The sequence below is a fragment of the Myxine glutinosa genome, chromosome 1, assembly GCF_964187855.1.
Source record: "Myxine glutinosa chromosome 1, kmMyxGlut1.1, whole genome shotgun sequence".
Taxonomy (NCBI): Eukaryota; Metazoa; Chordata; class Myxini; order Myxiniformes; family Myxinidae; genus Myxine; species Myxine glutinosa.
In genome coordinates this window covers 404,516,975-404,534,820 of record NC_136261.1, presented here as the reverse complement: position 1 = coordinate 404,534,820, position 17,846 = coordinate 404,516,975, and the positions used below count along the sequence as shown (strand labels likewise).

The 17,846-nt window shown below is 45.8% G+C and overlaps 1 protein-coding gene across 1 annotated transcript; it reads right to left on the bottom strand.

The window, feature by feature from the left end:
* Positions 1–426: 426 nt before the first annotated feature.
* Positions 427–12,897, bottom strand: LOC144889596 (F-box/LRR-repeat protein 17-like). Its single transcript, XM_078770433.1, has 2 exons — positions 12,248–12,897; positions 427–1,628 (listed from the first exon to the last, which is right to left on the bottom strand). The coding sequence occupies exons 1-2, from the start codon at positions 12,383–12,385 to the stop codon at positions 1,272–1,274; spliced, it is 495 nt and encodes a 164-aa protein (XP_078626559.1). The 5' UTR covers positions 12,386–12,897; the 3' UTR covers positions 427–1,271.
* Positions 12,898–17,846: the final 4,949 nt, after the last annotated feature.

Below are 17,846 nucleotides of genomic sequence, written 5' to 3'. Positions count from 1 at the left end.
GCGTTATTAGAACAACTGTCTGAAGTTTTATCAATGTTAAACAAAGATCACATGAGGTATGCCGTTTATAGAGAATGTGCTTTTCGTTCACTTCATAAATCATCTGCTTAGAGTGCAATAGGGTAAGGCCTGTTCATCGCATGGCAATTGGGTCTGAGAAAGAAATCGTTCAAATCACTGTGAAGGAGGCACTGAAGCCAGTGCAGAATGGTATCAAATGAAAGCATTTGCACTACCCTTTTTGGAGAAGTGATACCTCAAACACGGTGATGCACCTCAACAACAAAAACAAATAGCCCGGCAAGCACACATTGGTGCAGAAACACAACCTCTGTCCCAATTGAAATGAAACGGACAAACAGGACATGCGACGAGAAAGAGCGATCTCAACTCTGTGTGGATGTAAAAGTTAATATGCAGAGCAAATTCAAATACTCAATGGCATCAATTTATTGCTCAACACTCTTCAAACGACCAGATCATCCCAACAGCTGCCTCAACTAACTTCAAACAGAGCGAACAGGCCAAGTACACCAGAGCTTTGGCACCACTTTCCAAAATGTGAACACTTCGCTAGCAATAAAAGTCAAGAAAGAACATTTCCAAATGATCTCCCACAATTAAGAGCAAATGTTCAAAATAGTCCGTAACGTTCAAAATAAGCCTTTGAAATGGGAAGAGTGGAAAGCTAACCCAATAAATGAGCCAAACAGGTGTTCACAACTCCATCGGAGGAGGGAACGTACACACAAAACAAAAGGATACAGCATCGTGCAAAGTTCCAGCAGTACTAAAGCCAATCGGTCGATCATCAGGTGGTCATTTTGATTTCTGTCTGCCGACTGCAGCAGGCCGGACCTGGAGGATTGGATTTACAAAGTGAAGCAAAGTGCCATTTGACCAGGAAAAGTCTCGTAACAGATCCGCGTTGTATGAACATTTGCCAATTGTAGAGAAAAGACTCGTGCATCACTGCCAATGCCTTGAGCATTTGGTCGCAGCGCAATCGATTCGATTCACTCCGTATCGGTCAAATCTCCCCTTCCTCCCTCCCCCTAAAAAAGGAAAAAAAAAAAAAAACTTCTTTGCCATCAAAAACCATTCCAGTAGTTTAGATTCTTGTTAAATGGATAAATCCAGATATACGTGACCACTCGATTTTTGAAATTATTGTTTGCGGCCACTGTTGGTCCAGGAGGTTCAGACAAACATCACGCCGATTGGTGAGCAAATCAAATGTTCTGGTGGTCGAGCCACCCAAGGTGGGTAACTCAGGGAGATGGAATATCATTGTGATTGGTCGGAAGTGCAGACGGTGCATTTGCCCCATCACCGAAAGGTAATGGGTCAGCCACGTCATGGTGTGTTGCATCACCACCAGCTTGCCTATTATCAGGCAAAGACAGCCTGTCATCGAGGGGAACCGAAGCAGAATCAAAAGCACGACCCACTTCCAAAGGCTGTATCGATCCATTTCGAGGCCCTGAAAAAGCACCAGGAAGCACGACGGCAGGCCTCCATCCGAGCCGGTGGGCCCACTCAAGAGTCCGTTTGCAGTCTTGCAGCATCGTGCTGTAAGTCACAGTGGGATAGCGTGCCGCTAACTTCTCCACAGTCGCATCCAGCACCTGAGCAAATCGAATGAATTACTAAGTCAGAAATGAAATTCGGTGCTCTCAGCAACCAGCATGCAACACATGAGACAAATGTTTTCATGAAAACACAAAATGCTAAAACATGTGCAGGTGCAAGGTATAATCCACTTGCATCTGACGTGACTTTTCATTTAAAATATTACACGAATAAATAGCACATGCATTGTAGATGAAGATCAAATGTTGTTGTACTGCATTCACAAAGACCTACACCAGAACATCTCTACAAAGGGAATGACAAATATATTAGTCAGGGGGTCAAATGCATATTTTGGCCTGACCTGGAAAGTGGTTCTAAAGTTTTTTTCTCAGTGTTTTCATGTTATATAGGTATTGTACTCTATGAAACTGCATGATGGCATTCTCCCATCATTGAGCATTTTCATAGAACAGGCTTTATACAATTGCGGTTATCGGGAAGCAAAACACTGTCTTTAGAGGGGTGGGGAAAATAGAAATACCCTTATATCTTTGCAAGCATTCAAGCTAGGGTCTTGATTTTTTGCATATGGGTGTATCTTGACCATACCTATTCGTGGGTCAAAGGTCAAAGTCATAGGTCATGGTCAAAGGTCAAATATCTGGGTCAAACGTGTACAACTCAGCATTGTTTATACACTGTGATATATTTCTCATTATACTGAACCTGTATCCATTGTTATAACGTCTAATGTCTTGTTATAAGGTCTCATGAGCTCAATACTGAATGAAGAAATGCTAGACTACATCATATTTATTGAGTTCTTTATGATTTTATGTTCAAAGATTACATCAAATCTGGTTGCGTAAATGATCTGTATATGGTGTAACCCAACTCCCACAACTCTCTCACAACATGTTCTACAGCATTTCACCAAAGGGGACCACGTTGTGGGGCACATTGATGGCATATGGAATGGAATCTGGTCTGATATGCTCATCGAGACCACGTTCATGAGATATGGCAAAGGCAAGCACGGCATAATAGGCATCACACTTAACCCCAAAGCTTTGAAATCTTGGGCATTGAGCCTACATGTCTGCGGTCAGATAGCTACCGATGTAGCTGAAATGCGAGGTGATGAGAGTGTAGCTAGGCAGGCAAGCGTGCACAAAGAAGAAAGCAAATCTAGGATAAAATCTGATGCAAAGGATCGACAGGACATAAGAGTGAAGATGGCCCAGTGCATACCACCACTTGACCACTAGCAGCACCCAGAGGGATCAATTGTGAACATAGTTACTGGAAGGGTACAATCATCTTCAACAGTTAATGTTCACAAATCAATTGAAATCGGGAGCAAACAATCTGTGGAATTTACAGAGGCTTTACATCGAGGCTTTCATCACAAGATTGAAAGAAGGATAACTTCAATGGCAGACACGAAGAAGTCTGTAAATATCGGCACACAGAAGGTTTTTGATACAAACCTAATCTACAGTCGTGTCATATGTCTGCAGGCCAGTAATAGGGATATAGACATTGACCATCTGATGTCCCATGAATTGGCTCCACTGCCAACGGCTCTTTTTGTACACTCTGGTGACATGCAGATATCCACATCTAAATTCATCTTGAAAACAGATATGAAAATTGAGGTGTCATCAAGAGTAGCCCATGAAGAAATAGAAGTCACTGTCGTTGATGGGTGTGCCCTTCTCTGGATACCTGGTTGGCCTACTGTTGGAAATGTGCAGACTGACATTGATGCCTTCAAGCACAAAATAGCAGAGAAGCTCTCCAAATGTGATGTCTATCTAGTCTTTGATAGATACAATGAATTCAGCACCAAAGATTCAACACGATTAGCCAGGGGTACTGGCAGGGTGTATCAGTTGACACCCTCAACACCAATCCCCGCACAGAAAGCAGTATTGACTGTTACAGGCAATAAGAAGCAGCTCATCAAACTGATATGCAAGGACTTGCAAAGAGATGAAGACTTTGTTCAGAACCATACACAGGAGCACACACTTTTGATAACAGGACAAAAGGAAACTATCGAGATTAGCGAGGGCATTGTCATAGAAAGACGAGATCTGTATACCAGTCATGAGGAAGCTGACAATATTATAGTGCAGCAGGCATTTATGGCAGCTTCAGAGGGGGCATCCGGTGTAGCTGTGGTGGCTGATGATACAGATGTGTGGGCCCTTCTGTTGCACCACTATCTGGAGCAGAATCTTGACATCCCAATTATAATGCAATCTCCTATACATGGAAGAAGTGTCATAGACGCAACCGCTGCCCAATATGCAGACCTCATTCCAAACCTGCTTGCAGGACACTCCTTGTCTGGATGTGATACTGTAGCAGGATGCTTTGGCATCGGGAAGAAGAAGATGTTGAACACTATAAAACAACACTTACTGAGTCTTCTTGGAGAAATTGAGGCCCCCCCCCCGCCCCCCCCCCCGGGCCTGAAGTAGTGAAGCAGGCAACTCAATTCGCTGTTGCTACTTACGGTCAGAAAAACTGCCATACTCTCTGTGAGGCCAGAGCAAAGGTATGGAAGACCAGAATAGGCAAGGGGAGCAGCACAATGCCAAAACTCTGTTTACTCCCACCAACTGATGCTGCTTTCCAGGAAAATCTGAAAAGAACACACCTACAAACTTTCTTGTGGAAGAATGCCTTGAGGTCTGAGCCTCAGAAGTTAGACCCGTTAGAGTATGGATGGAGCAAAGATGGGGATATGCTCTGCCCAACTACAGTTCCTGCAGGAAGTGAACTGGTCCCCGAGTACATCCAAAAGATCATCAGTTGTGGCTGCTCCAGTGACACACCATGTGAAAGTATTCGATGTGGGTGCAACAATGAGATGGAATACAGCTAATGGAATACTGCTCTCCCCTCTGGGCTGGTGCTCCTGCCTCACACCTAGCTCGTCTTCACGCTGTTGAAACCAAAGCGTTCAGAATCATTGGAATCTCCCGCGATGAAGCTAACTCCAAGGGCCTTTCACTCACTCACTCACCGCAGGCAGGTTGATGGTCTTTCCGTCTTCTACCAACTCCTCTCTGGCCTTGCCCCCCCCCCCCCCCAGCTCTCTCTGGGCTCTGTCCCCCAAATATTCCTACAGGTCGCACAAGATCTGCCTGCAACCCTCTTATGGTTAAGCTGCCAAAATCAAGACTCTCTGCTGACCTTCACTCCTTCATTCCTCTTTTCTCCCACCTCTGGAACAAACTCCCTCACTCTCTTCAATCCCACTCCACCCTCCAGGTCTTTAAAACAGCTGTTCACCACCATCTCTTATCTTCCCCCATCCAAAACCTTGATCTTTTCGACCCCCGCTAATTTCACCCCAAATCCACTTTTTTGAAATACCAACTTCTGTCCTGGAAGTCCTTGGTGTCCTTGTGTTTTATACTTCTCCCACCCCCCACCCTTCTCATGCCTCCTCCCCCCAAGCCCTCTCCCTCCCACACATCTCCCTGCTCTCAAATGTTGTATTTGTGTGCTTCCCCTTCTCTCCCCCATCTTGTCTTCCGCTCCCTCTTTTTATATATTTTGTTTGTCTGCTTGATTTGTTTGTGAAATAAATGTTAGCTCTTTCACGAGCCTCGATTCAGTAAACAAAAAAAACAGAAAAAAAAAAACAAAGCAGGAATGACTTGCTCAGTCTTCTGTGCCTGTCAGCAACAGGACGCAGCATCAGTATGTCACAACAGAGTGAATACTATATCACCTGATAGTGATGATGAAACAAGCGATGAAGGGGAAGATGGTGATGATTACAATAACACTGATGATTGATGATGTTTATGATATAAGAATTATTTTAAAACCAAATACAGAATATGTACAATTTTGGTGATTTAGTAACCTATGAATAGGTACACCATATACAGATCATTTACGTAACCAGATTTGATGTAATCTTTGAACATAAAATCATAAAGAACTCAATAAATATTATGTAGTCTAGCATTTCTTCATTCAGTATTGAGCTCATGAGACCTTATAACAAGACATTAGACGTTATAACAATGGATACAGGTTCAGTATAATGAGAAATATATCACAGTGTATAAACAATGCTGCGTTGTACAAGTTTGACCCAGATATTTGACCTTTGACCATGACCTATGACTTTGGCCTTTGACCCACGAATAGGTATGGTCAAGATACACCCATATGCAAAAAATCAAGACCCTAGCTTGAATGCTTGCAAAGATATAAGGGTATTTCTATTTTCCCCACCCCTCTAAAGCCAGTGTTTTGCGTCCCGATAACCGCAATTGTATAAAGCCTGTTATATGAAAATGCTCAATGATGGGAGAATACCATCATGCAGTTTCATAGAGTACAATACCTATATAACATGAAAACACTGAGAAAAAAACTTTAGAACCACTTTCCAGGTTCAGCTCCTGGCCCCCTGACTATATGTGCTGTCGTGGCCAAAAATATTGGCACCCTTGCACCTGTTTCAAATAATTCACCATTTCTTTCAGAAAATTGTTGAAATTAAAAAAATCTTTTGATATTCACAAATGTGTTTATTTGGTTTGTAGTGGAACAAAACAAAAAAAGCTGAAATAATTACTAAATCTAAGCTCATTCCACACAGAAATCCTAAAATGGCCCGGACAATATTATTGGCACCTTTTAGAAGTTGTTAGAAACAATTAGATTTCAAACAGGTGATTCTCCTTTACTTTGGAATTGAACTCACCTGTGGTGAGTTGCATGTGCCTGCAATATAAACATAGGGGCAATACCCCTGGTGCTCACCTGGTAGAATAAACAGTATACTGCACCGACTGAATGTATTTCAAACCAATTTCAATGGTTGCCAGAAGACAGGGCAGCAGGTAGAATCATACTAACATAATAATAAGACTTTAAACAAACAAACAAAAAAATACCTATTTTAGGGGGGGGGGGGCAACCCCCTCCACCAACCCCCAAACCCGTATACCTCCTCAGACCAATTTTTTTAATGCCGTGAACAAACTTAGGTACATCACGTGTGATGAAGGTTGTGGTGAAGTTTCATCAAAATAGTGTGTGTAGTTTCGGAGGAAAAAGGAAATTCCTATTTTTGAGGGTCAAACCTGGATCCACTTTGGCCACGGTTAATCCCTTTAGACCCCGATTTTTTTATGCCGTGAACAAACTTTAGTTACAACACAACAAATATCATTTGTGCCAAGTTTGGTCAAAATCCCTTCAGCGGTTTCGGAGAAGAAGTTGCAAGTGTTTACGGACGGACGGACGGACTGACGATGCGCCATCGCATGAGCTCCCCTGAACTTCGTTCCAGGTGAGCTGAAAATCACTCATTCAACCAGTTTGAGTAGAGAAAAGGAGTCATTCTGCTGTTTTGTGTCACTGTGTGCACCGCAATGAGCATGGGGAAAAGAAAGAAAACCAGAGAATTGTCTAAGTTGGTCAGACACAAGATTGTAGCCAAGCATGGACAATCTCAAGGCTACAAGTCCATCTCCAGAGACATCGATGTTCCTGTGTCCACCGTACGCAATGTTATCAGGAAGTTTAAGGCCCATGACACTGCAGCCAACCTCCCTGGACGTGGCCGCAAGAGAAATCGTGATCGAAGATTGCAGCGAAGGATTGTTCAAATAGTGGAAAAAGCACCTCAATCAACTGCCAAACAGATTCAAGCTGACCTTCAGACACAACGTACGACAGTTTCAACTAGCACCATCTGTCACCAACTCAATTAACCCAATCGGACCCGTTCCACTAAAGCGAGCGCTGCTCGTGAGGACCAGCCACTTCCAGCTGTGTCATGCAGTTATATGAATGGTGAAATTCATGTCAGAAGGTTGAGTATGGCCATGGCGACTGAAGTCGACAGCGGGTCCGATAGGGTTAAAGGGGGATCTATGGTAGGAGACCCAGGAGGACCCCACTGCTGAGAGAGAGAGACATAAGAAAGCCTGACTGGAGTTTGCCAAAACACAGCTGAACAAGCCAAAATCCTTCTGGGAGAATGTCATGTGGACAGATGAGACCAAATTAGACCTTTTTGTTAAAGCACATCATCTCGAAGTTTACAGAAAACAAAATGAAGCCTTCAAAGAAAAGAACACCTTCCCTACAGTCAAACATGGAGGAGGTTCAGTGATGTTTTGGGGTTGCTGTGCTGCCTCTGGCACTGCGTACCTTGAATGTATGCATGGAATCATTAAATCAGGAGCTTACCAAGGCATGTTGGAGCTCAATATTCAACCCAGTGTCAGAAAGCTGGGTCTCTGTCGAAGGTCATGGGTCTTTCAGCAGGACAATGACCCCCAAACACACTTCAAAAAGCACCCAGGAATGGTTCAAGACAAAACTCTGGACTGTTCTGAAGTACCAGCAATGAGTCCAGATCTAAATCCCATTGAACACTGGTGGGGAGATCTGAAAACAGCAGTTGGAAGAAGGTATCCTTCAAATCTGGGAGAACTGGAGCAGTTTGTACAAGAAGAGTGGCCCAAACTTCCAGTACAGAGGTGTAGGAAGCTCATTCATGGCCACAGGAAGCACTTCACTGCAGTTATTTTGTCCAAAGGCCGTGCGACCAAATATTAAGTCTTGGGTGTCAATAATTTTGTCAATGCCATTTCTTTTTATTTTCTGATTTAAAAGGATATATTAAGTTCCGAATCAAAAACAAAGGTTCTGTCATAATAGCAGTGAAATAAAGAATTGTGGAGACCAAATACTTTTGTCAATTTCAACTTATTTTTAGAGAAAATTGTATTCTTTGAAAAAAGTGCAAGGGGGCCAATATTTTTGGCCACGATATATATTGGTCGGACAACTTTGTTGTTCTGTCTGTCAATCGCCTACAGGTCACAATTCCAAACCGTCATCAGCAAGAAGTCTATTGATTTTGAGGCCAAAGGTCAACTTGAGGTCAAATTTCTAAAATTGTCATTTTTCACCTGATTGAATTGAAAGTTTAACAGGATTTGTATATTAGGTCACTGAATTGGGAAACCAACTATTTTGAGGTTAAAACGTCAAAGGTCAACTCAAGATCAAGCTTCTAAAATCATCAAATTTCATCCTATTGACCTGAGCTTTGAGTGAATCTTGATGAAATGGACAATTTCATGTATCTATTTCAACATTTTTGGGAGGGGTGGAAGGGGAGGTGTGGTGGAGGTTGGGGAGTGGAGTTTGCAAGTATTGTGCTCTGCACGACGTCTTTCTTGTTTGTTTGTTTGTCCTCTCAAAACGTGAGTTTGTGTATTAATTACACTAGCAGATTACCTGCCCTACGGGCGACCCTATGGGCGATCTTGTTGCAAGCGTACAACACATTTTCTGCCATCTCTCATTGAGGATATTTTCTGCTGATGCAACTGCTTTGACTTGGATTTCTTGATTTCCTTTGGCAATATTGCTGGCTCTCTGTTCAACTTAGGTGGCCTTGGTTTATGAGACACCTCAATTTTCCAAAAAAAAACATCAACCGTCACCCTAGCTAACAATACCCACGACCAACCCACACTCACCTCTTCTCCCCGTACCCCCCCTCCCCCACCATCTCCTCAAAATCGCCCTTCAACCGGCACCCTGGCTAACAATACCCACGACAACCTCACACCACCCTCTTTCCTCCCCTCCACCATCTCCTCAAAGTCCCCCATCAAACGTCACCTTAGCTAACAATACCCGCGACAACCCCACAACACTCTCTTTCTTCCCCTCCACCATCCTCTCACAATCCCCTATCAACCATCACCCCCAGCTAACAATACTCACGACCACCCCCACACCATCTCTCTGTTCAACTTAGGTGGTCTTGGTCTTTGAGGCATCCCAATTTTCCAAAAACAAACAAACAAACCATCAACCATCACCCTAGCTAACAGTACCCACGACCAACCTAGACCATCCTCTTCCACTCCTCCCCCGCCCCTCCAACATGCCCACACAATCCCCCTACAACCGTTACCCTAGCCAACAATACTCGCAACCACCCCCACACCATCCCCCAACAAGCATCACCATAGCTAACAACACTCACGACCAACCCACACACCCCGCCCCCCTCCAACATCCCCTCGGAATGCACTGTCTCGATGTACTGTCTTCGGCAGGATCATCGACAGGATCGAATTCATAATGTGATGTCACTGGCAAACTCGAAAATGGACACTCCAGAACATTTTTCGGCACTTCATGATTCACAAATAAAATAAAATAAAATCCCCTTCAAATTAGACTGTGATTAATGATTGTCAATGGTTTTCAGAAGAAGAAAAAATGTGTTTTGGTTCCCCTTTACGGGTCGTTTGGGTCTTTGGTGTCTTTTCAGTCTTTTTGGTCTTCAGGGTGTTTTTGGTCTTGTGGGTGTTTTTTGTCTTCAGGGTCTATAAGGGTATTTGGGGTATTTTAGGTCTTCAGGGTATTTTGGATCTTTGGAGTCCATTGGGTCACCAGGGACTTTTTAACTTTTTGGGTCTTTAAAAGGTCTTTGGGGTCTTTTCATATTTTCGGAATTTGGATCTTCAAGGATCCGTGTAATGTAATCCGTAATGTATAAGAGTGCGTTGCCATACAGAACACCGGGATAATTACAGGTTTCACATACCGGGGAGTTAGCCTAATCCCTATTCTACCTATCACCCGATCATCCTCGTATGATCACAGGTATACACTTAATCCGGCAAACCGGGCTAACAGAAATTACAGGTGAGGTTTCCCCATTACAACAGACGAAGCACCTACCTATGCAGATCTACCTGGATGGGTGTCCCATATGGCAACGCACTCTTATACATTAGATAGATCCATTCGTGCACCACATTAATGAATTCCCCCGCCGCCACAATGACTGACCGAAAAAACAACCAGGAAGCTGCCGCACAGTGGTACACCATGGCGATCAGACATCGACCAGGCAGGCGGCGAGCCACGCCCAGAAGGACTCTTGATTGGCTGGGGGGAGGGGCGAGCAAGAAACAGGGCACCGATTGGCGAGTATGGGAGGACGTGTGATTGGTCAGGGGAAGGGCAGAAAGCTTCCCCTTGATTGGTGGAAGGAGCGACATACTGATTGGGCACCGACCGATGGCATGATACGAAGGGAAAAAAGCGCTCGGCCAATGAGAGGACACCAACGCGATCGTAAGATTCTAGAGGTCGAGGGGCGCCGCGCTGGTTGGAGGAGAGGAGGGCTTAGGTCACGAGGCGATTGAAAAACCGACGATCGAGCTGACATCTTGTCTTCTCGTGTTGGGTTCCATCCTGCCCGGACCTCTTTTCCTTTCTCTCCGTTTGGACCTCTTCCCTTTGCCCTCTTGCTTGTGGACTGTCCTTTTGCGCTGGGCCTTCTCTTGTGTTGGACCTCGTCCCGGTTGGATTCTCGCTCGTTGGACGTTGGTGCGCCGACGATTCTCTTACCCGGCATTCACGCACGGACCTCGCGAAGGAACGCATGGGGACACGAGGCTTGGCATGCAGTGGCGTCCGTGGGCCTGGTGAAGTGTGAACGGGGGCGAACGAGGCCTGCTTCCTGCTGACCGGAGCTGCGTCGGACGACGCAATCGAGCCAGATGATCCCTGACTGCCAGACTGAGATAAGCTTACATTCACAAACACAACGAAAGGGTTATTTTATTATTCATTCCCCTGTGCTGTATGTGAAGTCTGTGAGTGGGGACGTCCCAACCTAGGTTATAGTTTTTATCGTCGCGTTCCTTTTCCCGATAGTTATTATAAATAAACCATTTCATTATTTTCTTTTCTATTCTAAATTCCGTGTTCGTGTGAGTTAATTTTCGCAGGTTGTAGACGCTGGCACCTGCTGACCGTGAGGTAAATCTCGCCGCTTCTTCCTCTTTCCCTCTTTACCCCGCGCACATGTATAGGAAATCTGCCATTTATCGTCGCCTCGGAGTTAAAGCTCGCTTTGGCCATCCACGATTTCCCCCATCTTAACCGAGGGGCAATCGCACGACAATACATACATACAAACACTTGCTCCATTAGAAATAGATTGGACCCTCAACGAGCCCCAAGACCCTCTCAAGGTTTTATAACCCTGAGACCCATTAAGACCACGAAACCCGAAGGACGAAGAAGACCCACAAATACCTTCAGACCCTTTAAGACAACTAAGACCCTCGATAACCCAAAGACCATTTCAGAACCCAAAGACCACGAATCTTTCAAACTCTAAGACCCGTTAAGACCCTTTAGAACTCCTACTTCTCCTACTTCTCAATCAACTATCTTCAATCACAACACATTCACCTTCTCTTGGATATGGGTACAAATAAACTGCATTTATCAAGATTAAGATCCAATGCAACTTCGCAATTAACATGTGACAAAGCACAGCTAACCTGCCTCCAGCCAGTCTTTTGAACATGCGATCACATGAGAGGCATGTAATTCACTTTTATGAGTGTCAAAATACCAATTTCCCTTCCACTTGAACCTTTCAACAAAGCATGAGCACAGATCAACATTTCGTTCCTTCGGAGGAGGCCGATATTGTCAAACTCGACAACCCAATAACCACAGTTACTGTACATCATCGAAGTGGGGGAATTAACCCAACTGCAGGATTACCACTACTATTACCGCTGGTGAAGAGTGGTACTGCACAATCCTGGTGTTCTTAGTGTGTGCTCACTTTATCACAGCGCATGAGCCCCAAGTACGTGAGTGAATGGCAGGCCCGAGAAATCTCCGTGGCTCCGTCATCCGTGATCTCCTGGCACCAGCCCACGTCCACCGTCTTTATGCTGTGGCTGTATTGTCCAATGGCCATCAGAGCTGAGACGCATCATTTGTTAGCACAAGTCTCTCACAAAAGAGGCGCACAGCATGTTGTAATTGATGAAGACATATAGTGAGTGAGCATGCAAAACAAAAGCATTATATTTCAATCCATCTTTCGCCCTGTTCACGTGACTCGTGGTTGTCCCTCTTGGCCCTCTCCCCGTTGGTATTTTGTGAATATAAGTTTGTTCTTCACGGTTCTGTTTAAATATTATTTAAATATATTTAAACTTTCCCCTGCAGTGTTTTATTCAGTGGTATATTACAACACACTGTTTTTCTTCCAATTTAAAAGGCTTTTTTCAATTTCCTCTCCAACTCACTCCACTTCAAAAAAAAAAATTCAATCTCTTATACTTCTCCCTCACTACATGTTCTAAATTCACATTCATTCCACCCCTCCTCCATCGTTCTTAATCGGATCGCTAACTTGAAAATCACAATAAACCCAATTTGTTATAAATGTTCGTCTTTCATTAATCATCCACTTTCTAAACTCCCCTCTTGCCCCTCCCCTCCAAATCCCCCCCCTTGCGCCTACACTCCTAAACTCCCCCCTTACCCCTCCCCTCCTAAACTCCCCCCTAACCCTCCCCCCCCAACCTCTTCCCTTCAAATCTCCCCCCATACCATTCGTCTCCAATTCTCCCTCCTCCCCCCTCCTCCTCAAAGCCACCTCCTCGCCACTTCGTCTCCCTTCTATCTCATACCACCACCTCCCCCAACCTTCTACCTGCCTCTGCCCCCCCTCAAACAACCCCTCACTGTGCCTCATCCCATCACCGTCAAACCTTTTGTCCTCCTCATCCTTCCCTTTCTTGTAACTCTTCTGTAATATCAAACACACTATCAACTGCTCTCCCTACCTCCCCCTCTCATCCTTCATCTTACCCTACCCCTCCCCTCCCTGTCCTGTACCCGATGCTCCCCCTCTCTCTTCATTAACGGTAAGGACCTCAAATATCCGGGACCTTCGCTCAAACCTGACTGATCTCTCCATACAGGTTGCTTCTGACAATCCAGACTTGATCTGCTCAACAGAAACTTTCCTCCTTCAAGATGTCTCTGATTCCTTAATATCTCTTCCTGGTTACTCCGTCCTCCGGTATGATAGACCTGAGCCTCGTCCTGGTGGTGGGGTTGCTATCCTTATCAAAAACTCTCTTCCTCACTCTCCTTGCACTGCCCTCTCTCCACCTCACCCCCAGGAGTACCTCTGGCTACGGCTTCCTCTCCACTCCCACCTTTTGTTCATATGTGTTCTGTACCGTCCTCCAAACAGTGATGACTCCATTTACATTTCGCTGTCGGACAACATGGACCAACTTCTATCAACTCATCCAAACTCTCTCTTCCTCATATGTGGCGACTTCAACTGTCATCATGCCAGCTGGCTGGGTGTGGGTTCCTCTCTCACCAGTCATGGCACCTCAGCAAAGGACGTCTGTGACTCACTGGGATTGACACAATCTGTCAATTTCCCGACCCGGATCTCAGTCAATGGAGTATCTTCTCTTCTAGACTTGGTTATGACAAACTTCCCTGCAAATGTCTGCTGCTCTTCTTCCGATCCAATCGGTTCTTCTGATCATGTGCTTGTTAAAGTGGACATCTCTCTGGCCATTGTCAGAGAGCCTCCTCAGCGTCGACAAGTCTGGCATTTCACTCAGGCCAACTGGCACGGTCTTCACGGTCACGGCCATAAATCATCTGGACTGGTCTTCCATCTCTACCGCCTCTGACATCAACTCATCCTGGGAATTCTTCCAAAGTAAATTGCTCTCTCATGCACAGATTTATCCCATCTCGTCTTCAGTTGTCATGCCCTTCCTCCCGTCCATGGTACACTGAATCTTGTGGTGAGGCAGTTGCCCTGAAACAAATTGCCTTTGTCTCTTGGAAGGCTAATCCAACTGAAGGCAATCTCAGTTCCTTCCACCAAGCTCGGAACAAGTGTGTGTCTACCCTCAGGAGTGCCAGGAAGCACTATCTCTCCACACTCAAGAATGAACTCTCAAACCTGTCTCCTTCCTCCAAATCCTGGTGGCGTCTGGTCAAATCCGTTTCTGGTGTTTGTTCCCCCTCCATCCCTCCCTTACCTCAAATGGCTACACACTTGACACCGCAAGTGACAAAGCCGAATGCCTCAACTCTGTGTTTGCCTCAAAATCTTGTGTCCCAAACCCATCTCTATCTGTTCCCACCTTACCCAGTCGAACCCAACTGCTCCTGGACTCTGTGTCCTTCTCTCCTGACAAGGCGGAGAAGTTTTTGTGAAACCTCGACTCTGATTCTGCAACTGGACCAGACGGCATCAGCCCACGGGTCCTAAAATCCTGCTCTGCCGCTCTATCTCACCCTCTCTCTGTTCTTTTCACCCTCTCTCTGTTCTTATCACCCTCTCTTTTGCTCAAGGTCATCTGGCAGCATCTGCAAAATCAGCAAACATTACCGCTTTACACAAAAAATGTGCTAAAACAGATCCTTGCAACTTCAGACCAATCAGCCTGCTCCCAATTATCAGCAAAGTCATGGAATCCATCATTGCTTCGGATATCAAATCCTTCCTCTTCCTCAATGGATTGATCTCCGATCATCAATTTGGATTCAGACCAGGTCATTCTACTCTGGACATGCTGCTTCTGCTGTCTCAACAATGGATGGAGGTCCTCAAGGCCAAACAGGAAATCAGAGCTGTCTCCCTTGACAGGTCACGTGCCTTCGATACGGTCTGGCACCCAGCTCTGCTCACCAAACTCTCCTCCTATGGTATCCATGGAAATCTCCACACATGGCTTGCGGACTTCCTCTCTGGTCGTAGTCAACGTGTGGCCCTGAATGGATTTCTCTCATCTGCCCTTCCTGTTCAGGCTGGAGTTCCCCAAGGCAGTGTTCTGGGCCCTGTGCTTTTTCTGGTCTTTATCAATGATCTCTCCGACTCTCTGGAAAATCCTCTCTATCTCTTTGCTGATGACTCCACTCTCTGCCGCTCCATTCTTCTTCCCTCAGATCGGCAGTCTGCAGCCTCCTCACTCTCTGAAGACCTGGACAAAATCACAGACTGGTCAAACAAGTGGAACATGTCTTTCAATCCTGACAAATCTCACACTCTTACTATGTCTCTCCGAAAAGACAGACTGGACAACCCTCCCATCTACTTTCTCAACAATCCTCTCCAATAAGTTCTGTCGCTCAAGCTTTTGGGTCTCACTATCTGCCATGATCTTTCTTGGGAAAACCACATTTCCAAGCTGGCCTCCAAAGCCAGTCACCGACTGGGCATCCTCCGTCGTGCGAAGTCTTTCCTTGGCACACCTGAGCTCCTCACCACATACAAGGCTTTCATCCGCAGCGCAATGGAATACTGTTCTCCCCTAAGGGCCGGTGCTCCTGCCTCACACCTCGCTCGGCTTCACGCTGTTGAAACCAAAGCTTTCCGAATCATTGGAATCTCCCGCGATGAAGCTATCTCCGAGGGCCTTTCACTCATTCACCGCAGGCAGGTTGGTGGTCTTTCTGTCTTCTACCGACTCCTCTCCGGCCTTGCTCCCCCAGCTCTCTCTGTGCTCTGTCCCCAAAATATTCCTACAGGTCGCACAAGATCTGCCAGCAACCCTCTGATGGTTAAACTGCCGAAATCTAGGCTCTCTGCTCACCTTCACTCTTTCATTCGAACAACCCTCCAGGTCTTTAAAACAGCTATTCACCACCATCTCTTATCTTCCCCCATCCAAAACCTTGATCTTTTCTACCCTTGCTAATTCACCCCAGATCCACTTTGTTTGAAATTCCAACTTCTTTCCTGGAAGTCCTTGCAGTGTTCATATGTTTTATACCTCTCCCACCCCCCACCCCCTTCCCTTGCCTCCCCTACCCCCCAAAGCCCTCTCCCTCCCACAGATCTCTCGATGTCCCTGCTCTCAAATGTTGTGTTTGTGTCCTTTCCCCTCTCTCCCCATCTTGTCTACCGCTCCTCATGTTATATATTTTATGTGTTGGTTTGTCTTTCTGTGTGATTAATGTTAGCTCTTTCACAAGCCTCGATCTTGTATATAAAAAATAAAAATAAAAAAAATCCACATGTTTGAACGAGATAATAAAATTTGACGAAAATGCATCGATGGATCGGTCTCTGCCCACATTACATGTCAATCCAATGTTACGTTTCCTCACAATTGAAGGTCACAGTGAGAGAGATGAGATATGTTGGAGAGAGAGGGAGAGAATTTTAACTCGAGTTGTGATCTGCAAAACGATATTCAAAGGGCACATGACCTTTGTTTGACCTGTTGAGCCCAAATTGAATCCGTTAATCTTTGTGTACCACATATATATTGTCCTGTGGACGACTCGATTAAGACAGAACGTCCACGGATGGCAATCGATCTTAATGAGGCATTATCCAATTCAATGGTGGATTATACGCTAGTAGGGGAGTTTGGGGGAGAATGGCCACTTACCTTCACGGACCCGCGCAGTCTTCAACCTGCGAAAAGTAATTCACAAACGAAAACGGAATTATGTAGAAAAAGAAACGCGTTTATTTTACGGAACCCGAGAACAATGGACGCGACGATAAATAACTAAGACCAATGTTGGGATCCGACTCACAGACTTCAACAACAGCACAGGAGAATGAATTAAGCAAATAAATCATTGTGGGCTGTGGGTTCGTCTTATCTGTCTGGATGTGGTAGTCAGGAATTGTCCGGGATGGTCAGCACCAAGCGCAGTCATCCGACCGCGCTCTGGTTGGCACGAGCCCCGGCCTCGCTGCACGGTCCGTTCCACGCCACACAGCACACCACTCGCACGCAGGCAACAGGAGACGATGAACAACAGGGGAGGATGATCATCGGCGCTCAATCACCAAGGTCCAAACGGGAACAAGAAGCAAGGGCAGAAGGGGGGTCCAGGCAGGAAGGAAGCCAAAATGAGGAGAGGGAAAATGTCAGCTCGCCCGTCGTTTTGTCACTCGTCCTCTGACGTCAGCTCTCTTCCCCTCCAACCAGTGCGTTATTTCCTTGTGGCCTTTTGCGCCTTCCTGACGTCCTGGTGTTTTCCCCCCAATGGGCACGTCGCTTGCTGGTAATGTTTCGCACCTTCCACAGTGATTCATCGAGCGTCTCACGCCTTTGGTGTTACGTCATCGTGTGGCACGTCATTGTCGGTGGCCAATCAGTGTGACACGTCCTTCATCTTCCCTACTCTCCAACCAGCGACCTGCTTATTGCTCGCCCCTCCCCCCGGCCAGTCACGAGCCATCCTGGGCGTGTCTCTCAGCCTGCCTGTTCGATTTTTGCTGACCTGCCGGTGTTGTCAGCCCAAGTGCGTGGTCGCTTGCTGTCTGCTCTTCTGGTCAGTTTTATCATCTTGTGGCGGAGGGGGATTTAATTAGTGTGTGCACTAATGGATCTATCTACTGTATCAGAGTGCGTTGCAAACGCGGG